The 25,580-nt window shown below is 41.2% G+C and overlaps 1 protein-coding gene across 2 annotated transcripts in view; it reads left to right on the forward strand.

The window, feature by feature from the left end:
- TFDP1 (transcription factor Dp-1) overlaps positions 1–25,580 on the forward strand; it is a 73,268-nt gene that overhangs the window by 25,314 nt on the left and 22,374 nt on the right. For both annotated transcript variants that reach the window (XM_073664424.1, XM_073664423.1), the window contains exons 4-6: positions 14,619–14,716; positions 23,690–23,811; positions 24,434–24,599. In XM_073664424.1, coding sequence (XP_073520525.1) covers positions 14,619–14,716; positions 23,690–23,811; positions 24,434–24,599 — 386 coding nt within the window. The remainder of the gene's footprint in view (positions 1–14,618; positions 14,717–23,689; positions 23,812–24,433; positions 24,600–25,580) is intronic.

Raw genomic sequence — 25,580 nt, forward strand, 5'->3', positions numbered from 1 at the left:
TATTCAAGAGTGGTCCGTGAGTATCTTGATGAAACATTTCTTAATAAATGGATTGGCCGAAGAGGCCCACTTGATTGTCCGGCACGTTCACCAGACTTGACCCCAATGCATTTTTTCTTTTGGGACTCAAGGACAAAGTTTATAGTCGAAAACCAAAAAGTGTCAGTGATTTGAAAAATTACATAAGAGATGCATTTCAAGAAATTAATACCCACAGAGACTTGTGCAAAAAGGTTTGTCAAAGCGTAAGAGGTGACTTCAAAGCTGTGCAAATTGTAATGGAAAACAGTTTGAGCACCTGCGCTGATAAAATTTAAGGGCTTTTGTATTATTGTTCAGAATAAAATTTAATTGTCAATGTTATGCTTGTGTTAGTAAATATAATTTTATATATAAATCAAAATAAAAATTATTTTCTGGCCACCTACTTTTAGACCACCCTGTGTGTGTGTGTATGTATATATATGTGTGTGTGTGTGTGTGTGTGTGTATATACAATTTATAAAAAAAATTGTGAAGAAAGATTCAGGACAACTTCTGTCATTTTAAACCTCTATATTTCTGACATTTTCGGACCAGTCAGCGATGGCGACTGACAGCTTTCTTTGTATAATAGAGCATATAGAGATGGCTGTCAGTCACTGCTAAGAAGAGCACAGGATTAAAATGATTAAAACACAGGTTATCATGTGAGAGATAGAGATCTATAATATTTTGTGTGTATATATATATATATATATATATATATATATATATATATATATATATATATATATATATATATATATATATATGTGTATATATATATATATATATATATATATATATATTATATTCCTCAAACCTGTCCTTTCTTTTTCGCTTCAATCTGGTTCTGGAAAATTTGTTACAGATGTAAGGGGCATTTGCCAAACAGACCACCATCTGTGAATTATATATTGCTGAAAGATCCTCTTACCTCCCACAGTATATTACAAATTTACATGTACACACATTGAAATGAGTCTGAAGTTTTTGATCCCTCTTTAATGCCCTATTGAAATAATTTAAAAACTTCTGGTCTCTGGGTTGGTTTAAGACCAAATCTGAAGTCGCATTAATACACAATTCTAGACAAATGAAGAAGCCAATGGCTGAATCTCATTCACACAGCTCTCTCTCTCCCCATACACATGCATGTTTGGTTATACTAGGCATACATGTGTTTTCAATGGGGAAAAGACATTGAAGCCCCTGGTGCTAAAGCTTAGCCTAACATTTATTGACGGAACCTTTGGTTCCCATGTGAGGTATGTTCACACATTGGGATTTTCAGCGTTTTTTTCTGCAGATTTTTATGCAAATTTTCAGCTGAGTTTTGCAGTACCAGCAAAGTCTGAGGCACCATAATTCTCTGTTCCCACCTTGTTTTTTTTGTTGTGTATTTTGAGCCTTGATTGGGTTTTTGGAAAATAGAGCATGTCACTTCTTTCAGTGTTTTTTTCAGCGTTTTTTCACCCATAGGAAGTAATGGGTGGTGGGAAAAAAACGCATCAAAATTTGCATCAGTGTTTTTTCAGCGTTTTTTGATGGCAAAATAGAATGGGGCTCTTTTTTTCACAGAACTTTATGTACATGCATAAATAGAGACAGAAGGACAGTGAAAAAAACTAACACAAAACGCAGCAAAACCTGCATTTTTGACGCATCTGATTTCCTGCCAGAGTTGGGTTTTGCTGTAAATTTGTGACACTGAAAGACCCAACATGTGTGAGCATAGCCTTAAATGGAAGGTTCTGCTGACATGAATATGTATGGCCAGCTAAAGAACAGTGTAGGAGTAAATAGTAGCAGTAAATAGATGGACTGCCTCACATATTATGAAGTAAAGAAATGTTATTGTCCTTTGATTTGTTCCATGGTTGTGATGTGTCTGAAAGATTTATAGAATACCTCTTGCCATTCTGGGGCTGCCATTATTTAACCCCTTTCCGACCTGGTCAGTAATAGTACGCACCAGGTCGGAAAGGCTGGTTCAGTGGTGGCTCCGGCGCTGAGCCTGCACTGAACCGGGCACATATCAGCTGATTATTACAGCTGACATGTGCCCGCGACAGCCGCGGGTGGAATCGCGATCCACCCACAGCTGTTAACCAGTTAAATGTCGCTGTCAATCTTTGACAGCTGCATTTAACTCGCGCTTCTGAAGCCCCACCCATCGGTGACCCCGTCACGTGATCGCGGGTCACCAATGGGTGGGCATGACAACCCAGGGTCTGCAGCAGACGCTTGTTGTTGTCATGTCTCAATTGCTATGAGCGCCACCTAATGGTCAGCGCTCATAGTAAGTGAGCATTTCTGCTGCATACAGACGATCTGCTCATCGCCTGTATGCAGTAGAAGCAATCAGACAACTGCTGCTTCTAGTCTCCTATGGAGACTATTGAAGCAAGCAGAAAGTGTAAAAAAAAATGTTTTTAAAAAATCTAAGTTTAAATCACCCCCCTTTCGCCCCATTCAAAATAAAATAATTAAAAAAAAAAAACACATACACATTTGGTATCGCTGCGTTCAGAATCGCCCGATCTATCAATATAAAAGAAGAATTAATCCGATCGGTAAACGGCGTAACGAGAAAAAAAATTATGAACGGCAGAATTACGTTTTTTTGGTCGCTGCAACAACGGGCGATCAAAACATCGGATCTACCCCAAAATGGTATCAATAAAAACGACAGCCCGGCGCGCAACAAATTTTTTTTACCAAACTTTGGATTTTTTTTTCACCACTTAAATAAAAAAGAACCTATACATGTTTGGTGTCTACGAAGTCATAATGACCTGGAGAATAATAATGGCAGGTCAGTTTTAGCAATCAGTGAACGTGGTAAAAAAAGGACCCAAAAAACAACTGTGGAATTGCATTTTTTTTGCAATTTCACCACACTTGGAATTTTTTTCCCTTTTTCCAGCACACGATATGGTAAAACCAGTGATAACGCTTAAAAGTAAAACTCGTCCCGCAAAAAATAAGCCCTCACACGGCCATATTGAACGAAAATTAAAAAAGTTCTCTCTGGGAAGAAAAAGCAAAAAATGGAAACACAAAAACAGAAAGACCCAAGGTCATTAAGGGATTAAAGGGGTTGTCCAGTACTTTATATTACCCCCCCCCCCAAATGTATCCCCCCGGGGCCCCTAAGGATTTTTGTAATTGCCCTATGTTGCAGATAATGCCTGTGAGCGGCGCTATCACTGGCCGCTCACAGGCATCACGTGACCCCCGACTGCAGCCGGCTCTGACATCTGCTGATGTCACAACAAGTGCTGGCAGCAGCCGGGGGTCTTTTGTCTTCTGCGTTCAGTTTGTCTTCCGCCCTCTGTCTCTCCCCATTCCTTGGGAAAGTGCACAATGGATGCTGGGTGTGACGAGGCCGTAACCCCGCCCACAACCCAGCAGCCACCGCGGGGACCCCAACGCTGAGTCACGCCTCACTTGTGACGTCAGCGCGGTGTCACGTGATGCCTGTGATGGCGCCGCTCACAGGCATTATCAGCCAAGTAAGGTAATTACAAAAAGTCTCGGGCCCCGGGGGGATACATTGGGGGGGTATTATAAAGTACTGTACAACTTCTTTAAGAAAAGAATGTGCAGCTTCAGACTGATGAATTTTCTAAATAACATCTATTAATCTATTAACTTCCATGTTGTGAGATTCTGTCAATCAGAGCGGGATTCCACAACCCTTTTGTCCCTCCTTGCTGTTGATGAGCAAGATCTGACCCTGCACGCTTCCAGTGCTAATGCTTTTAATAGGCTGTTGCCTAACATGAACATCATTAGAGGGGTTACCGTTCATTAATGGCTTGGTAAAGAATGTTGCAGCGGATAGTGATATGGCTTGCATATGGTTATAGGATCCTGCTCTCCCATGTCAGGACATCTCGACCCAACTTTTGCTTGAAAGATGGCCACATTAGGGACACTTTAATAAGTGATACTTGTCACTCCCTTAGTGATGAGCACCACACATGTATGGAGCAGGTTTAGGAGAAGAGTCCCAGTATTACTGAGAGATGATGGCTGTTCAGCCATTATCTGCCTCTTAACAGCTGCAGGTGGAGCTCAGCTGCTGTTAACCTGTTAAGGTATGTGCACATGTCTCTTTCAGGTGGAATATATCTGAAAAAATGGGGATAGTTCTGTCTTATGTTCTTTTAACCCCTTCAGAGTTTGGAAACTTTCAATCAATGAAAAGAAATGTGTTCATTCTTTGGACAGCCTTGTTTGGAAGCTATCTGTTCTATATACTTCAAAGTTTAAAGCAAAGACGTGGGCTGCAGAGTCGCTGCTAAAACTACAGCAAAATTGCCATTAGAGTTGCCTCAGGAAAAATACCACTGGCTTTTACTTTAGGCGACTTCACCTTTTTAAACTCACCGGTACCTTTTAGATGCCAATTTCAATCATTGACATCAGCATTTACAGCTCGTAACTAGTGATGGGCGAACCCGAACGGTAAAGTTTGCGGTCTGTACCGGACACCTAGTGACTTCTCGCAGCATGTTCAGGTTCGGCAGCTCAAACAAAGCTTGTTGAAATCTGCAGTGCAAGTACAAGTATTGGCATGGCTGTGATTGGCCGGCGCAGTATGTAAAAAATAAATAATAAAAAAAAAAATGTGGGGTTCCCCCTTATTTTTAATAAGTGCAAGTAAAGCAGCCGGCTGTCTGCCTTATCTTGCCTGGTTATCAAAAATAGAGGAAGTTCTGACGGTGATCCAATAGTGAAATGTCCTACAACGACCATTGAATCCTATGGAGTCTCGTTTTCATAAGTAGACAGGAGAGCGAGCAGCCTCTGTACCCCTGGTATCTCCAGTATTAGATCAGATAGACATGGTGGACAGGAGAGCGAGCAGCCTCTGCTTACCTCTGAACCCCTGGTATCTCCAGTAGTAGATCAGAATATACCTTGGATGTACATCTTCCTACACGAGGAGAGGGATGTGCTTCCTACATACTCGCAGGCTCCTGTCTTAACATTGTAAGACTGTGTGCCCACAATGCGTTTTTTACGCATTTCCACTGCAGAAACGCTTGGTAGAAGGTCTGCCATGTTCCCCAATGATAATCCGCATGTGCTGTGCACATGATGCGTAAATTTCCGCTGCGGGTTATCATTGCGGAAAAAAACGCACCACTACCAATTATTTTGCGGAAGCGCTGCATTTTCGGCGCCATTGACTTGCATTGGAACGCATGGATTACGCATCACTACATGTGCACATGCGGAATCCATGCGTTTCAATGTGCGGATGGTACCCGGGTTTGGAGAAGAGGAGACTCTCCTCCGCACCCGGGTACCATAGAACCTGTAAAAAAGAATAAAATAAATATTATATTTACCTTCTGATGGTCCGCGGTGTCTTTTATCTTCACTTGCCGGCAGATCGCGGTGGACTGAAGGACCTGCGCTGACGTCATTGTCATGTGACGGGTCACGCGACCGCTGACGTTGGCAGGTCCTTCAGTGTACCCGCGAGCTGCCGGCAAGCCAGGACGGATCGAATAAAGACTCCGGGGTCCATCAGATGGTAAGTATATATTTATTTTTTACCATTCTTTAAGGTCACAGTATATAAATCAATGCCGTTTCCATGGATTTATATAGTGTGACCAAGTTGTCAAGCACTTTCCAAGTGATGCTAAAATCGCTTGGAAAGCGCTTGTCAACCCGCATGCGGAAATGCCAGTGAAGAACGCTTCACATCCGCATGTCCCTGGCAGGAAAAACGCATGTACAATCCGCATGTACAATCTGCATGCGGAAATGCATGTGAAGAACGCTTCACATCCGCATGTCCCTGGCAGGAAAACGCATGTACAATCCGCATGTACAATCCGCATGTACAATCTGCATGCGGAAATGCATGTGAAGAACGCTTCACATCCGCATGTCCCTGGCAGGAAACCGCATGTACAATCCGCATGCTTTTTTTCTGCCAGGGAGATGCAGAAACACTCCAAGAAAAAATCTGGAGCATTTCTGCATCGTGGGCACATAGCCTAAGGGTATGTGCACACGATGCAGAAATGCTCAGGATTTTTTCCTGAGCGTTTCTGCATCTCTCTGGCAGGAAAAAACGCATGCGGATTGTACATGCGGTTTCCTGCCAGGGACATGCGGAAATGAAGCGGTCTTCACTTTCATTTCCGCATGCGGGTTGACAAGCGCTTCCCAAGCGATTTTAGCATCACTTGGAAAGTGCTTGTCAACTTTACACTATATAAATCCATGCAACCGGCATGGATTTATATAGTGTGTGAATGTCAAAAAATAAAAAATAAATCTATACTTTACCCTCTGATGGCCCCCGGTGTCCTGCTTCATCGGTCCCGGCTGCCGGCAGTGAAGACTTTAGGACCTTCCGACGTCAGCGTCACGTGACCCGTCACATGACTCTGTGTCAGCGAAGGTCCTTCTTCATTCAACCGCGAAGTGCCCGGGAAGCCAGGAGGACGCAGCGCGGGCCGTCAGAAGGTGAGAATATATATATTTTTTATTTTATTCTTTTTTTTTTAATGGTACCTGGGTCTGGATGAGAGTCCTCTCATCCACACCCGGGTACCATCCGCACATTAGACCGCATGAAAAGCGCATCAACATATACAGTGATGCGGATTCCATGCGGTCTAATGCAAGTCAATGGCGGCAAAAGAGCAGCGTTTCCGCAAAATTAATTGACATGCTGCGGATATTTGACCGCAGCGTTTACGCTGCGGAAAAATCCGCATCATGGGCACAGCACATGCGGATTTCCATTGGGGAACATTGCTGCCCTTCTACCATGCGTTTTTCATGCGTTTCCGCGGCGTTTCTGCAACTGCAAAAACGCCGCGGAAACGCATGAAAAACGCATCGTGTGAACTCAGCCTAAGACAGGTTTCTGTCTGTAACGAGGCAGCAGTCCCTTTTCTGCTATAGTGATTCCCTCCCTAGACAAAAGGATTGGGATTTGATAATTAACCTAATTTAGTTCTCTGGTTATATTAGTAGCATTTTACTACTGTTTCACATTAAAACATTTCTTTTTAATAAGGTGACGTTGTCTGTCCTAGTGCCAAGCAACAACCAGGTTCTTACACAGATTATATTTTTTTTTATATTTTTTACCTCAGATTCCACTGATTTAGATATGCATTTGTTTAGTTCATCTCTGGCCTGTGAAGTTAATGGCATAATCGCCTCTAAATTGTCTTTTGCTATGGTTTTTTAAGGATGCCTTGTGTAAAAAACACCCAGGACAGCTCAAATTATTGATACATGATATGAAGATGGACTACACAACAAGTGACCAATGTTTAACATTTACAAGAGTTGTGTTTTAATGGGATAAAATACACACAGCTCATTACCCTCAGACCGACTTTTTTCTTTTTTTAAAGTTATTTAAAGGGAATTTGTCAGCAGGTTTTTGCTATGTAATCTGAAGATCACATGCGGTAGGGGTTAAAACACACAATCCTTAGCCTCCCTGTTTTTGTTTACTTGCAATGATTGTTTTAGCACCAGGAGCTTATCATTCAGGGCCAGCGTCAGCAGGCGGGGAGGCCCACTCACCGTCTGGCATCCCGGCGCTCTATGGGAAAGGAGAGCGGTGTCGGCGCCCGCTCCCTCCCCCCCTGCTTGCTCAGGGTCCCGGTACAATACTTACCTCTCCCCATGCCTCCGCAGCAGGTCCTGTCTCCTCTGCGGCTGCTGCACTGTGACGTCTCAGGTCAGAGGGTGCGGTGACGTCTTTACACCGCGCTCTCTCCTTAGCCATCACAGTGCAGAGCGGGAAGATGCCAGCGACGCTGAGGAGTCCAGAGCTGCGGCAGCAGGTGAGAAGTGAGGTGAGTATTTGATTTTTTTTTATTTTTTTGTTTAAGGTATGGAGGCATGGGGCATTATAAGGGAGGGGGGGTGGTGTGACATCCTGCATGGGGCATTATATGGGGGGGGGGGGGGAGTGACATACTGCATGGGGAATTATATGGGAGGGGTGGAGTGACATACTGCATGGGGCATTATATGGGAGGGGTGGAGTGACATACTGCATGGGGCATTATATGGGGGGGTGGAGTGACATACTGCATGGGGCATTATATGGGGGGGTGGAGTGACATACTGCATCAGGCATTATATGGGGGGGAGTGACACACTGCATGGGGCATTTTATAGGGGCCAGTTTCTGAGCTATTGTAGAATTTACGATAGATATCACTCATGTAATGTAAGAAGTGAAATCTTTAGCATTGTACTATATATATATATATATATATATATATATATATATATATATATTTCTCTGCCTTATCTGTGCATCATGAATCGTGGTATATGTTAAAGGGGCCCACTGAGACTTTCGCCCACAAAAACATGGACCCGGCCCTGTTATCATTGGTAGGATACAGCAGCACATTAGCACAAGTCCGACTCTACCCCCTCATGTGATAAGCAGCTCCAGGTCTAAAGCCATTGTATATACAGAGCCTGGTGTGGGCTGGATTAGTGCTTTCAGCTCTGCTTCATTGCTAAATCTAAAAACTCTGTCACAACTGCTGCACCCATTAAACTAAGTGATACATAGTTGGATTCAGGGTCTCTTTGCCTACATTAGGTAGCAAAAACCTGCTGACAGATTCATTTTAAAATCCTTCTCACTTATTTTCTTCCCCCTAAAGCACAGTAGAAAAGAGAACACACACACACACACACACACACACACACACACACACACACACACACACACACACACTTTTATATTCACAGTATTGATGTGGCTTTTGGCACAGAACTTGTCTTCATATTCTGTATTCGAATCCAGAGCAATTTGAGACAATTGTAAAAATCTTGCTATCGGGAAATTGTGAACACGATACCACAGCTATGCTAATTTTTTGTTTTTGTGTACTACGTTACAGGTATTGAAGCCCTGCATATATAGAGGGAATCTCAGGTCATTCTCAGTGATGCATGTAATGTATTCCTGAAATAGGGCTTGCCAAGTTTGTTTGTGTTTTTTTTTTTTTTTGTACATGTAATTTTTATTGTTGTACTCATGCAGTTTTGTCCGCTATAACTTCTGTGACTAGCGCTCGCCATGGCACTAAGTAGTCAGTTATGTTCTGTGTGCCTTAGGCCATGTGCCCACGTAGCGTTTTTGCGGCGTTTCTACGGCCGCAAAAACGTTTTTAAAACCATCTGCTATGCAAAGCAAAGTGAATTCGGATGTGCTGTGCCCATGATGCGCTAATTAGCTCGCCGAATTCGCATTGCGTTGCAAAACGCAGCATGAACATTTCTAGCGCGATTACTCCGCAAATTTGCGGCCATTGAGGAACATTGAAACGCAGCAAACCCGCAGGTATATGTGGATTTGCTGCGTTTCAATTAAACTCAATGGCCGCGAATTTGCGGCGTAATCGCGGTGCGTGTGGTACCCGCGATGAAGAGGAGACTACAGCTCCTCTTCATCCTGGCTACCACGCAGTGAAAAAAAAGAAATAAAAAAGTTAAAAATAAAAAAACTTGTATAGTCACCTCTCCGGTCTCCTCCCGCCTGGCGGCAGCGATCCACTCTCGACGTCCTGCGGTGTACTGGCAGGACCTGCAGTGACGTCATTTAGTCAGCTGATGGTCACGCGACTATAGATGCAGCATTTAAAGCATCTAAGTTGGTCACACGATATAAATCCATGCCAGTTGCATGGATGTATATTGTGACCAACTTGTCAAGCACTTTTCCAAGTGATGCTCAAAATCGCTTGGAAAAGTGCTTGAAAAAATGCATGCGAAAACGCTTCTCTGGCAGAAAAAACGCATTTAAATCTGCATGCATTTTTTTTCTGCCAGAGAGAGAGGCAAAAACGTTCTGCATCAAATCTGCTACACGGGCGCGCACAGCCTTAGCCCTCCATGTTTTAATGAATCACCAAGATGCATCACCATCTACTCCCATACTTAGTCGTCCCAACCTGCTATGCTGTCCTTGTTGGTGTCTAGTTTTCCAAAATCTCGAGGGTGCTTTTAGTGATGTCAGAGCATGTGCTTTGTGACTTTTTTTTTCCCCGCTGGAGCGCTCATACTTTATGCTGGTGCATCGCCTGCATATTATACCCCCAATTTGTAGGCGCAGTGTGCTCTGTCCTCACGTGCTCCTACAAATTGGGAGTACAACATGCCGGCGCTGTGCCAGGACATAGTGTGAGTACTTTGGTGGAAAACATAATTCAGTGCATGCTCTGCCCTCTCTGTAACTATGCATGCTTGAGATTTTGGAAAACTAGACACACTGAGGACTGTGTGACCTATTTGGAGGATCAATTATGGGTGATTCATTAGAAAAGGGAGGAAGGACTAGGAAGCACGTGACATAGCGAGCAAACTACTTAGAGCTGCCGCACCTGCTAGCTTCATAAAATTATAGAGGACAAAAGTGAATACAACAATAAAAATTACATGTACAGAAAAATTCAGCAGGCCCTATTTCGGGCACACATTACTTGCATCTCCGAAACTGACCTGACCGTTTCCTTTAAAGCATAGATCCTATTGTAATGGATAACGAAGAGTGATAAATCTGTCCACACAGTGGAGCTGTCTGCCATCACATGCATGTGCAGGCCGCTGTGTTTTAAAGGGACTCTGCCACCACATTTGACCTATCTAAACTATTAATATGGGCATACAGGTTATAGACTGCTGAAAAGTGATGTCTGTATGTCTCATATCCGATTCCTTGTTGTGGATAATTCATCTTTTGTCACTTCATATAAATGACCTCTTCCAGGCTCTGGGGAGGACGCTGCCTGGAAGATAACTCTGCCTCCTGAGCTTATGTTACATGGAGGGGGAGTTGCCAGTGTGAGACAAGTAACTAACTCAGAACAGGAGAAATTTGTCTTCTTGCAAACACATTTTTTGCTCCTCTCAGCTCTGCTGTATTGTAATAATATTGCAACCCTGTCTGTGAGATGGAAGCTGAGAGAAACCTGCAGATGTGTCGGGTATAAATCACACACAGCTCTGCAGTGAGATCAGGAGAGCAGAGAGCGGCCATCACACTGGTAACTCCCCCTTCATGTAACATAATCTCTGGAGGCAGCGTTATCTTCTAGGCACCATGTGCTCCAGAGCCTGTAAGAGGTAATTAATATAAAGTGATAAATGATGATTTTCCCTTCACCCATGACCTCACCACCTGAGAGGATCGGCCCATCCAGGTCAGAAAACCCACTGAAATAAAAGGGCAGCACCTCTCCTCCGCATCAGGTGGAGGTATAATTCAACCAGATACGTTAGGCAGCAACTTGGTCCTCTCCTTCAACCTTCTATACACTCTAGAGGCTGGACTTATCCTCCAAAACTGATGCAACCTTTGGTAGTAGGGTTCTACAAGCGGTGGTCTCTGTCTAAGATGGATGGTTATACTAATGATTGGAGGTCCTCTCATGCTCTGTCAACCAACTGATGTGGAGGAGAGGTGCCGCCCTTTTTATTTCAGTGGGTTTCCTGTCCTGGATGGGCATATCCTCTCTGTTGATTCTGTAAAATCCCAGTAAGTATCTAAGATTTTCTCAACAGCTAGGCATCTGATATCAGGCATACATGTAGGACTTTTTTTTAACATTCTGTAGCCTGTATGTCCATATTAATAGTTTAGTTATGTCAAATGTGGTGACATTCACTTTAATATAAATATCAATCCTATGTGATCATTAACACTAGAACTACTGATGGAGTCATTTTGACTCCTTTCATTTTTTATTTCTCTTCTGTGACTACATTTTTCAGAATTCCGGCTTGAAACTCGGTGACTTTTCCTCAAATATGATGTGAAAAAAGATTTTGTGAGAATAAATAATTTTGGTGAAAAATTTGCGCATTTTTTTCAAAATTTACCAAGAACTACTGAAGGGAGTCATTTTGACTCCCTACTATATTTTGAGGTCCTTTTGTCACTAAATGTTGCTATAAAGTTTTGTGCATAATTTTTTCACTGTCTTATTTACCCTGATGTTCATATAGATGTAGTTCAATTTACATGTCAACTTTTCACATTTTCCTTGTGTTTTACCTGCTTGTATTACTGTGTAATGCTGAACAAACTCTATCTGATGAGGAGCTAGATGCATTCATTGCGATATTCTATGCTCGTGGAATATCTGGCACGAACCGTCACTCGATTAGCAGTATTTGGTGTAATGACTGGGGAATACCGTTTTGCAAAGCGACAATGTCTAGGGACCGCTTTGTTGAAATTATGAGGTTTCTCAGATTTGATGAGAAATCTACTCGATCGGAGAGACTGCAAACGGACAAGTTTGCTCTATTTTCTACTGTGTGGGACAGGTTTATTGAAAATTGTATTGCGTGTTACAAACCTGGCCCATACATAACGGTGGATGAGCAACTTTTCCCAAGCAAAACTAGGTGTCCATTCACGCAGTACATGCCTTCCAAACCAGATAAATATGGCCACAAATATTGGCTAGCTGTTGATAAGAGGAGCAAATATCTGGCAAATGGCTTCCCTTATCTAGGCAAAGATGACACACGCCGTGCTGAGGACCGTTTAGCTGACCATGTGGTAATGAAGTTATTGGACCCGTTTTTGAAAAAAGGTCGCAATGTTACAACCGATAATTATTTTACTTTAGTAAAATTAGCTAAACAGCTAAAAAGCAAAGGAACAACCATCGTGGGAACACTGAACAAGATAAGGCGAGAAGTGCCTAAAGAAATAAAATCCATGAAAGAGGAATTGTACAACACTAAAGTGTTTAGAAATGAAGACAATTTTACACTTACAGTATATCAAGGAAAGCCCAACAAAAATGTTGTCATTTTGAGTTCCGTCCATCCAGATGTTGTTGTTGCGTCTGATTCCGCTAAAAAAACTCCAGAAACGGTAAAGTTTTACAATGAAACAAAATATGGAGTAGATGTAGTGGATCAGATGGCACGAAAATATACCACACGAACATGCACAAGGAGATGGCCTGTTCATGCATTTGAAAATGCCTTAGACTTTGCGGGTATAAATGCATGGATAATATTCAAGGAGATTACCCACCAAAAAATGTCACGCAAGGCATTTTTGCAAACGCTTGTGAGAGAGTTGAGTGGTCCTTATGTCACAGATAGGGAAAAGGGTTCCACGTCCCAAGTTTCTACATGCTCAGAAGTGATGGTTCAAACAAAATTTTGCCAGATCAAAGAAAAGTGCAAGAAAAATAGATCTGTCGGAAATTGTAAGACTTGTGGTAAGTCTTTGTGTGGGCAATGTACTGCCATAAATCAAAGGCAATGCCTAAAATGCGAAACACCAAATGTTTAGAAGGTGAATTCTGCGCCATATTTTCATTTTTATGCTCCTCCACCTACATTTTCTCTGCTTTTTGTTCTTCAGTTGTTGTTTATATGTGTGCACTTGAATAAAAAAAAATGTTTGAAAAACGTCTATTATAATTATTGTTATTTTCTGTAGAAAAATAAGAAAAGCAGAAAAAAAACAATCAAAAGCATTACTGTTGGATCTCACAATAATAATACATTACAAAAAATATAATTATTAATAAATAACCACAAATGAAACTCTAAAAATAAACGAAAACAAGCAAGGAGTCAAAATGACTCCTTTCAGTAGTTCTAGGCGGGGTCACGAGTCCAGTAGTCCTAGTGTTAATTTAAATCATTTCCTTGGTGTAATCAGTAATCTAACGATTTGTGTATGTATGGGTATACTGACTTGCTTTGTGTGGTATAGAATAAATATATTCACATTTTTATATAAATGATTTCTTAAGCGAATATTGCAGTCTGTGCAGAGAATAGTCGAGCAAGTTGAAGTTAAAAGAAAAAAAAAATAAAAGTTTTCACAGGCATTGGGCCAGGGCAAATTAATTTTAAGAGTTGTCCAAGGATTTTATTTTTGTTTGTTTAACTGGCCTCAAAGCTGGGACTTTGATAAAATAGCAAAATTGTATTCACCTGGGCTAGACTCCCACTGTTCTGGTAATCGTACTTCTGAAATGCTAATCATGCCTATATGACTGCTACAACTGGTCACTTTCTTCACTGATGATGTCTGTATGTACAATACAAAACTGAGTCTAGAGCTTTAAAGGGGCTGTCCACTAATTAAATTTTGATGATTGATCCTTAGGGTAGCCTATTATGTTCAGGTCAATAGGGGGTCTGGCATCTATGCCAATGAGCTGTTTTCAGCTCTAGCGGCGGCTGAATGTAAACCATTTACAGAGCTGGGACAGCACAGCTTCATGCGATGTGTAGTGGCCGTTCTCCACTACTGGAAATTTGCTTCTATCGAAGGGAATACGAGCTGAGCTGCCATACCTTAGAACGGCCACTACACAGTGTACAGAACTGTGCTGTTTCGGTGGGATTTGCTGGGTGGGCCGGTTGTTGGTTCCCTACAGATCTGAAATTTGACCTATCACAAGGATATTGTAGTCTTGGGCGATCCGTTTAAATTTTTTTTTCATTTTGAAATCCAATTATAAATAAATTCCTACTGTAATGAGTTGCTATTAGGTCACCTGCAGTCATTATTTTTGGTTAATTTGTAGGTGTAGTGTCGTTGTTGGCTGTTCATCCATCTTCTGTCGGAAAACAGCTATTGCCCAAAACATTTGGACAGTCCAATGTTAATATTTCTCAACAAGTGGTAAGCAATTTTTCTTTTAGTGTGAATATTTTATGAAGATGAAAGTGTTAAGTGTAGCATATTTGTTTGTCGTACTTTATTATACATGTATAGTAAATGTGTTCACTGCAAATCTTGTTGGTTTATCTCCCGGCTGCCTATTAACATGACATATGCACTAACTACTGTACTCTATGGATCTGTGTGCTTCGATAACCTGGTTTTGTGCTGCTAACATTGAGCGAGGTCACCTGGACTTAAAGCAGATAATAATAAAAAAATCCTCTCTCAGCAACTACAGTAATAGGGTCATGGTAAGTAGTGCATTTATCCAGTTGCGGAAGGGGACAGGGGATAACTAGCTTAAAATAACTCCTGATATTGTCTTGTCTTCTATATTAATCTTGTTCTTGATTACTCTGTACATTATCGATCAGTCATGGCCATTTTAAAGCCTGTTTTGTATGTAAATCTGTTCTTACTCTGATGTTTAACATGCATTGTATATTGCAAGTCTTGAATTTAAGCTATGTGATTGATTACACAGGGGAGCTTATAGTAGTTGAAGGGTCGAATGTGAACTGTATCGAAGTTATGACTTTGTCCTGTTGTTTCACATCCATGTTACATGACTGCATCTTCCATATATTGAACAGAAGGACAGCATCCAAACTTGAGTGAAGTAAAAAAATCTTTTCATTCTGCCAAATACAGTGCAACTTTTCGACAGTACCAGTCTTAATCAAGCATGATACAGACTGGTATTGTATAAACGTTGCACTGTATTTAACAGAATAAAAAGATTTTTTTACTTAACTCAAGTTTGGATGCTGTCCTTCTGTTCTACTGATGATAAATTTATCCAAGTGAGCTCCTTGGAGTTTGGGATGCTGTATCTGTGTGGGTATGATGACCTGGTTCCTGGAAGTCCTTATAGAGTGCTGTGGTTAGCCTTCTACTTTGCATCTTCCATGTGGTCTGACGCTCAATATTTGCACATGTTCTTACTGCACAGCATATTCAAATGTGCATACAGTGCAAGAGTACATGGTTGAAGTGGTGACAAAATTAATTTGCGCTATGTCATCATCCGCTTACATACGTGAGCTTGCTCTGAACTATCGAATATAAGATTACAATCTGAATTAAAGAAGCACTCCTCCTCCCATCAAAGTTTTGATCCTCTTAATATATTGCAGTCATAAAATTATATAGCAATTGCTCATTTTGCCTTTCTATCCAGCTAACTCTTCTCTTCTCTATTTAGAAACAAAGTTTCTTGTCCCTGCAGAAATCATTCCTCTAAAACTTGACTTTTGTAGTGACTTATGACTCACGCAGGCAAACCTGACCTCCTGTTTCTATACAGACTTTAGAAGGATTCAGTTAGTCAGTTTTTAATCCCGTGATGTCATAGACCTAATGGAAAAGAGAAGAATTAGCTGGGTATAAGGGCAAAATGAGCAATTGTAAGTACACAGTGCTGTATAATATGATGACTGCAATATATTCAGAGGATAAAAATTTTGGGAGGAGTGCTTCTTTACACTTTACAGATGACACACATCTTAAACATGACCTGCAGGCTTTAATTGACTTAAGATCAGTTAGTGAACATAAGATACAATAGAGGATATCCTTCTTGTTTGTTAAATGTATCCTGTTATGATGTCTGCATGTTCACCCTGTACATTAGTAACAATTGGATCGAGGCTCAATGTATTAAAATTTGAAACAAAGCTCCTCCCGCCCTTTTCCCCAATATATTTCACTGGAAAGACCAAACCTCTTAAGAGGGCTTCTTCCTATAAGAAACTTCTTATAGGGCTGTGACACCAGGGATGTTGGTTCAAGACCTCGTGAAGCCAGTTTGGTGACTTTATTGACCGGACTGGAATATGGGCCAATCCTACGTTTGAATTCATTAGGTGGGTGTGCCCACTACTGGATCCCCTCCCGGTCTGCCCATTTTGATGTAATTGCTTCAAATTGGAGTGAAAGTGACAAGTATCACAAAATTGTTGGGCCAGTCTGCATTGTGTAAAAAATTTTGCGACTCTTCACAGCTTTTATGACTGATGTCTTGATGAATTGGGGCCTCAGTCTCTGGACAGTGTGACAGTATCAACCATTAATGAAAGTGCATGCGTTAGGATTGGCAGAGAGTTATACAATAGTGCTTGAAGTTTGTAAACCATTTAAAGCGCAAGTCATTTTAATTTTTATTTAATAAATCAATAGTACACATGGAAATAAGCAACTTTATAATAGATCTTATCAGAGAAATCCGCTTTTTTTTTCTGCCAAAATTGATCAGTCATTATCAAAATTCTTAACTCTGAGGTAAAATCTGTACTCGGTGAAGACAGACTTTCCCATTACTGAGAAGGAATCTTATCACTAGCACCTGCCACCACCTATGTTGACAGGAGGAGCTAGAGACAGAGATCCTCCCTCCTATCTAGATAGGAGATGGCAGCTGCTACTGATGAGATTCTATGTAGACGAGAGGCTCTAGAGACAGAGATCCTCCCTCCTATCTAGATAGGAGATGGCAGCTGCTACTGATGACATTCTATGTAGACGGGAGGCTTTAGAGACAGAGATCCTCCCTCCTATCTAGATAGGAGATGGCAGCTGCTACTGATGAGATTCTATGTAGACGAGAGGCTCTAGAGACAGAGATCCTCCCTCCTATCTAGATAGGAGATGGCAGCTGCTACTGATGAGATTCTGTGTAGACGGGAGGCTCTAGAGACAGAGATCCTCCCTCCTATCTAGATAGGAGATGGCAGCTGCTACTGATGAGATTCTGTGTAGACGGGAGGCTCTAGAGACATAGATCCTTCCTCCTATCTAGATAGGAGATGGCAGCTGCTACTGATGAGATTCTCTCAGTAATGGTAAGTCTGTCTTCACGGAGTACAGATTTTACCTCAGAGTTAAGAATTTTAATGACTGATCAATTTTGGCAGAGAAGTAAGCAGGTTTCTCTGAGAAGTTGCTTAATTTCATATGTACTATTGATTTAGGAAATATAAATTAAAACGACCATTACTCTATAAGAATTTTTTTGTCTGCATACATTTCATCTAAACTTCAAATTTACACGTGAGTCCTAAAAATAAAGACACAAACAAGTCAAAAATATAAGGCTAAAATGATCCAATATGTCTGTGTCTGGCAAAACCTTTAGGATTAGCAAATCACTTGCGCTGCATCCAAAATGCTGCGTTGTACAGTAGAAACACAGTGGATGGGATTTATAGAAATCCCATGCTTACTGTGCTTCTACTTGACACCGCGTAAACTCACCGGCGGCGCGGCTTTACGAGCCACGGTATGTCAATTTCTATTGCAGAGACCCTGGTCTCCACAACAAAAATTTCCACAATAGAATGTATAGGGTGCGGTTACTCCGTATGTGTTCAGTGATCACATGCGGATTTGCCTGCGTGATTGGACCCAGCACTTTGGACGCAATGAAAATACGCTGCGTCCAAAGTGCTGCAATAGCCTGAACTTGGGCATATAGCCTAACAGACATGGGACAATGGATCAGTTTCTTCAATAAAAAATTACAATCTAATATTTTTGAGACATTTCTTTTATTTGGTTTTCTTTTATCTACTTTTAGAACTTGTGTGAAAATGTGATGTGCTTAGTGTCCATCAATATAATGGGTGTGCACTTGTGAACACAATAGGATTGATGCATATTCCAGACCAGTCAATAATGTCACCAAACAAAGGTCTTAAAGTTTGTTGAACCAACATGGTCCCTGAAGAAGCTGGGTTTTTCCAGTGAAACTGATCAAGGGGTTGGAAGCTTTGCTTAGACTTTTAACACACTGAGCTGCGGTCCAATTGATATTGGTGTACAGGGTGCGCACTGCTGACACATCCCAAGGCATCACAGAATTTATTCTATATCATGAATGAGATGTATATCCTCCATTATATCTTTTCTGCAGTAATTGATCTTAAACTGGAACTAAAGGCTTTAATGGGCTTTTAAGATGTTATTTTTTCTGCAAAATAAGTTTGTAATTCTAACGAGACTGGAGGATGCATGGCACTCCAAAATCAAGTAGTACAAAGAACTTGGCACTCCTTTTATAAAATGAAAACTGAGCTTTATAATAAAACCTTACAGCCTTTGCATCATCAGAAACTGAAATATATGTAAAATGTTACACAGGAGAATAAAGGAAAGAAAAACAAATACAGGATATTGAAAAGACATAAAATATAGTGCAGTATATATAATGACTTTCCCAGGGTAATATATATTTATGTACACACAACTTGTATTGAGCTCAATATAACACCAATGCTCGCAGCTATAATAGCACTGTGTAACAAAAAATTGTCTCGTGTTTCAATAGAATGTAATGTTTTCACTGGGTAACAAAATGCATGATCTTGGTATATACAGGTACAAGTTTTAAAAAAATAAATAAGTCAGTGGCAAATGGAAAGTACAGTGCGAAATTGCAGTATAAACCACAAGTACCGCGTCTCTGAAGTATTTGTGGAATAATATAGTACCGCCTATGGGGAGAACCACAGGCAACACCAAGAAATGGCGCTGTGTGTGACAGGGCTGTGTAGTCGGTAAGCCAAAACTCTGAGGCTGTGTGCCCACAATGGGCACATAGCCTGACTCCTCAATTTCTCTGACTCCGACTCCACAGCACTGGGCACTACTGAGCATGTATATAAAGTGCAGCACAGATTCATCTCAACCAAAAGCTGAGATCCTTAGATCAGGAACAGAACAGACATTTATAGGACATTTCATAACTTTCCCAAATTCTTATGAAAAAATGTATAGCGCATACTGCATTGAACTACTGAACCCAATTTGCTATATATTTTCAGAGTCGGTCCATTTTATATGGACTTCGACTCCACTTCCCTTCTGTGTGAAGTATAATATTAAACAGCTATAGAGGAGAAAGAAGATGTATATAAGCACTGGACTATATGGGCCAAGTGAATGTACATGAAAGCCAATTAAATACAGAACAAAGTGAAGGATAATGACTGAGATAAAAGGGAATGAAAAATAGGACCACAAGGACATTAAACTGGGTAGACAGCAAATGAAGAACCTTGGGTGAATTAGACTTACAGGAATGCCTTGCCCTGTCTGAAGGTGGAAGTTCTTATTTCCCTTAAGTACAATATTGCATTGTAGAAAATTGAGTTGAGGAAATGTGCCTTTCTTTTGGGTACTGAGAAATTGTTTAATTGGATTGTGTCAAACCAACATCAACCTGTACCTGTTTGTCCCTAAGGTTGAGGTAGGAAGGGGGCGCTTAAAACACAGGAGGAAAGGTTGTCAAAACTCCACTGATAGCCCAACTTTAGAATGAACCATTTGTTTCTAGATACTCTTATGGATCCCGTACCTGAATGGATAGTATGAATGTATGAAGGAAATGCTCGTCCTTGGGTTCCTGTCTCTGCTGGTGGCTTGTGCTTTCTTGCATTGTTGTATTACTTTTTTTGTGATGGCATCTCTCCCTGAATTTCTGTTCAGTTTCCTCCTACAGTCTCTGGAGTGTTTGTGCATTTGTTACAATGTTGGCTACTCTGTTGAATTGGAAAATTTCAATAAATTGTTTCGTAGCTTTAGTATGGCAGCTGAATCAAGCAAAGTGATTATTCCTATTTTTTTCTTTTGATCAATAGATAAATTCTCCCTTGGTTTTGTTGATGACAGTGGTATCTAGAAAATTAATTCTGTGTGTATCAGAGTAAATGCAAAATTTTAGTTATATTATCGGCGTGAGCAAGTCTACAGCTGAATACCTCCCACATGACACCTTTCCTTGGATGCTGAGAAGCATGGCTGAGTTATTCATTAGTTGTTCCACTCTCCTTTTCATTAAGATTTTTCTGAACTTGTACCTATATGTATACCTAGATCATGCATTTTGTTAACCTGTGAACCCATTATAATCTAATGAAGCACAAGCCCTGTATTTTGTTACATTGTGCTGTTTATAGCTGTGATCATTGTATTGTTCTATAGCCCTGGAAGTTTCATTATGTATACATTGTACTGCATATTGTCCTGGATAACCAAAAGTTCTTTCTACCACCTGCAATTCTAAGGCCACGTTCACACGGTCAGCATTTGGTCAGTATTTTACATAAGTATCTGTAAGCCAAAACCAGGAGTGGAACAGTCAGCGGAAAAGTATAAGGCTGTCTGCCCACTATGCGTTTTTCAAGCGTTTTTGCCGCGGAATTTCCGCTGCGAAAACGCTTGGTAATACGTGCCCCATGGTCCCCAATGATAATCCACATGTGCTGTGCACATGCTGCGGAAATTTCCACTGCGGATTATCATTGCGGAAAAATACGCAGCATGTCCATTAATTTTGCGGACACCCAGCGTAATTGCCGCCATTGACTTTCATTGAAACGATTGATATCCGCATCACTACATGTCCACACGCGGATATGAAGCGATTCAATGTGCGGATGGTACCCAGGTCTGGAGAAGAGACTCTCATCCAGACCTGGGTACCATAGAAACTGTAAAAAAAAAGAATTTAAAATAAAAAATAAAGATTATACTTACCTTCCGATGGCCCCCGGTCTCCATAGCGATGCGTGCGGTGTGTTGGGCGGCTCAGTGGTGTGAAGACCTGACATGACGTCATTGTGTAATGTGACAGGTCACGCGACCGCTGACTCTGGCTGTCGCGTGACCTGTCACATGACTCAATGACGTCATCGCAGGTCCTTCACACCACCGTGAGACATCGGGGAGACCGGACGCATCGGAGAAGGAGACTGGGGGCCATCAGAAGGCGAGTATAATGTTTATTTTTCACCATTCTTATTCATTTTTTTTTTTTTATATATAACTAACTTGGTCACACTACTATAAATCCATGCCGGTTGCATGGATTTATATAGTGTGACCAAGTTGTCAAGCACTTTCCAAGTGATGCTAAAATCGCTTGGAAAAGTGCTTGATAACCCGCATGCGGAAATGCATGTGAAGAACGCTTGACAAACGCTTCTACCTGGCGGGAAAAGCGCATGTAAAATCCGCATGCGTTTTTCCTGCCAGGGAGAAGCAGAAAAAATATGCAGCATTTCTGCATCGTGGGCACTTAGCCTAATAGAAACACATCACCACTTCTGCATTTTTCACCCACTCTAGGTTTTCGACTACAAATACTGATGCAAAATACTGACTAAATACTAAACGTGTGAATGCGGCCTAAGGCTGTGTGCCCACGATGCTTTTTTCAAGCGTTTATGCTGCGGAATTTCCGCAGCGTAAACGCTTCAAAAACGCTTGGTAATCCGCCCCCCATGGTCCTCAATGGCATTCCGCAATGTCAATGCCCACGCTGCAGATTTTTCCGAAGCGTTTATGCTGCGCTCAAAAATCCGCAGCATGTTCATTAATTTTGCGGAAGTGCCGCCATTGACTTGCATTGAGACGCATAATATCCGCGTCAGTACATTTGTACACACAGATTATATGCGTTTCTATGTGCGGATGGTACCCAGGTCTGGAGGAGAGAAGACTCTCCTCCAGACCTGGGTACCATTGTACCTGTGAAAAAAAGAATAAAATAAAGATTATATTCACCTTCTGGCGGCCCGCACAATGCTTCTCCTCTTTTGCCGGCACATCGCGTTGGACTGTAGGACCTGCGGTGACGTCAGTCATGTGACCGCAGGCCCTTCAGTACAGGGCTCCGCGATCAGCTGGCAGCCAGAACAGGAGCGCAGCAAGACTGCGGGGGCCATCAGAAGGCAAGTATAGATTATTTTTTTATTTATTTTTTACCATTCTTTAAGGTCACACTATATAAATCCATGCCGTTTGCATGGATTTATATAGTGTGACCTAGTTGTCAAGCACTTTCCAAGTGATGCTAAAATCGCGTGGAAAGCGCTTGTCAACCCGCATGTGAAGAACGCTTCACATCCCCATGTATTTGGCAGGAAAAACGCATGTACAATCTGCATGCGTTTTTTCTGCCAGGGAGATGCAGAAATGCTGCAGAAATTTTCTGCTTCATTTCTGCATCGTGGGCACATAGCCTAAATGTTCATTAGCTTGCAGCATTGGCTACTAGCTGCAATATTAGGCTGTCAAACAGTAATTTTTGCCCTTTTGGCTTATTGGCTGCATGAATAAAGTTTATCTGCTGTCTACTATGGTCTGTGAATTTTCCTGTTAGGCTGTGTGCACACGTTGCAGATTTGGTGCGTTTTTGCCGTGAAGATTTGCTAGCAAAACAAGATGCCAGCAAAGTGAATGAGAAACCTGAAGTGTCATGCACACGTTGAGTGTTTTTGACTTGTACATTTGGTGCAGAAAATAATCTGCGGCATGTCCATGCTCTGTACTTGTTCTACCTGCTCTTTTCACCCATTCAATGTACTGAAAAAACACGGCAAAATGTACATTTTTCGAGGCTGCGTTTTCCTGCCAAGAGATGCAGAAATTTCTTCATACAAAATACTCAGCGTGTGCACATACCCTTATAGTTCAGGGTCTGTGCAGATAAAATCTAAGCCAGAGATGGAGCCTCTGCTTAGCAAAGCGGGCATGCATGGTATGAAATGCCCATATGGCAATATCTATTTTAAGCACAATTCCTCTGCCTTTCAGGACAGTCTCTGTGCAACAACTGCTTGTATGTAGTAAAAGTAATTTTGTTTGTGAATAGGAGTTAAAGCTGGGGAATTAAACTGCTTCACTGACCGATGAAAACTTGGTACAATGGATTTTCATGGCCCGTTGACATGTTGGTCAGAACTTTCTTTACCTCCCATAAATTAGTTGTGTTAGCTATTTGGGGCTTGTATGAAATAAAGGGACCACCTTGTATTTTGTACAAGAGCCATCAACATATACCAGTGTTATTTAAACATATGGGTGAATACTCATTGCCTGGCATGTTTTGTTATATAATAACATTTTCCATACGTTCTCTTTCAATCACAGGTTATTACCACACCGCAAAGACAGTCCACACCAAGTACAATTTTATTAGGAAGTCCTCATACCCCCAACACGCACTTTGTTTCCCAGAACCAAGTTACAGACTCCTCTCCCTGGTCTGCTGGGTAAGCTAACTGCTGTCAGCATGTCCTAGTAAGTTTACCTATTTGTGGATTAGGAAAACCTGAATTTCCTTGCAGTTGTGAATTTGAAATGGATGCATAATGTAAAATGAGGGGTTTTGTGTGTGTTGATTTATATTGCTGTAGGACCTAATTACGTGAACATCAGCTGGTAAATCAGCCATTGCAATGCTCTGCCAAAGGATTTCATTGTTACCCTTTCCTTCCTCCACCAGAAGTTTACATTTTAGTGATAGATTAGGTCTTATGGGTTCATCAAAAGTACTCAACCTGCAGACTGTCTCCTGACATCACACTTCTCGGGAATGTCTTCAGTGGCAGCCTCGTTGTCTTTAGTTTGAAGCGGGAATAAGAATAGTTAGGTTTTACCTCTCCATCCTTTTCTCATCTGATAAACGTCCTGTATCTTCCTTGTTCAAAGAAATAGCTTCCCTTCTGCATGCATGGGCCATCAATCACATCAAAAGTGTATGAGATGCAACTTATGGGGCATTGGATACACCACTGATTAACTATCTCTACATCTGAGTTTTCAGAACCTCTGCCTAATACAATGTGTAAAAATAAATACGGTAGTCTTTAATTTTTCTGTTTTTATACATAGGAAAAGGAATAAAAAAGGAGAGAAAAATGGCAAAGGCTTACGTCACTTTTCGATGAAGGTTTGTGAAAAAGTACAGAAAAAAGGCACAACTTCTTACAATGAGGTGGCTGATGAACTGGTAGCAGAATTTAGTTCAGCTGATAACCACATATCACCAAATGAATCGGTAAGTTGACCATTCAACTTGAGATTTTGACGCAACAGACTCTGCCAGTGCTGCATGGTCATTAGTGCCGTAACATCTAGGAAACCTTATGTGAGGGCCTGTTCACACGATAGATGTGTGATGCTGTTTACAGTGCAGATTCAAAAATCTCATTCATACATCTGAAATATTTTTTTTTTTTAGGAATTGACATGCACTGCAGATTTTTATATCCGTAGCATATAGTGATTGATCCTCAACAGAACCATTATGCAGTTAAAAATGAACTCTCAATTTCTTGGTGTCATTTTTTCTCTGATCAGGCTGTAACTCTCAGATGTGCTGGTGCAACTGAATGATTTTTAATTAGGAATTCCGGCTATAAAGAATCTTTTGTTTACCAATGTTGTCCAATCCTTTAGATAAGCTATAACTGGTAAATTGATGGGATCCATTTGTGTCCCTTGTGTTGCATGTTGCTGTGCTTGAGCATGCACTTCCTCTTCATTCCATTGCCTTTGAGACTGCCAAAGATGGCACCAAATTAACTGGCATTCTGCATTTAGGGCAAGTGATTAGGCCACTTTATAATCCATTCACCTACAATGGACCATGCGCTTGCTGTCTGTTCCAAATGGAAAACTCACAAGTGAAAGTTGTTTTGCCCCTAATATATATCACTTCTCCTTTGAAGAAGTGATAAATGTAGGATTTCTGTGGGTCTTGCTTCTAACCCTTCCCATCAAAAAGCACACCGCACAACACTTGGTATGAGTTTTCATGGCATCACATCCACTGTGCTTGAACTGTTTAATGCAGCACATTTTTAGAAAAACTCCGCATTTACACTACATGGGAACATGGCCTTAATCTGTATATGGTAAGCTGAAGTTGTATAGGGAAGATAATTTACCCTGGTTACGGTCCTTGAAATACGCCCATCTGAACTTGGCTTTAATGTAAAGTTAAAGACCTGCTCGGGTTTTTCCAGAAAAATCTAAA

Source organism: Phyllobates terribilis, unplaced genomic scaffold, assembly GCF_046119375.1.
Source record: "Phyllobates terribilis strain yellow unplaced genomic scaffold, ASM4611937v1 Scaffold_2__4_contigs__length_985480577, whole genome shotgun sequence".
NCBI lineage: Eukaryota > Metazoa > Chordata > Amphibia > Anura > Dendrobatidae > Phyllobates > Phyllobates terribilis.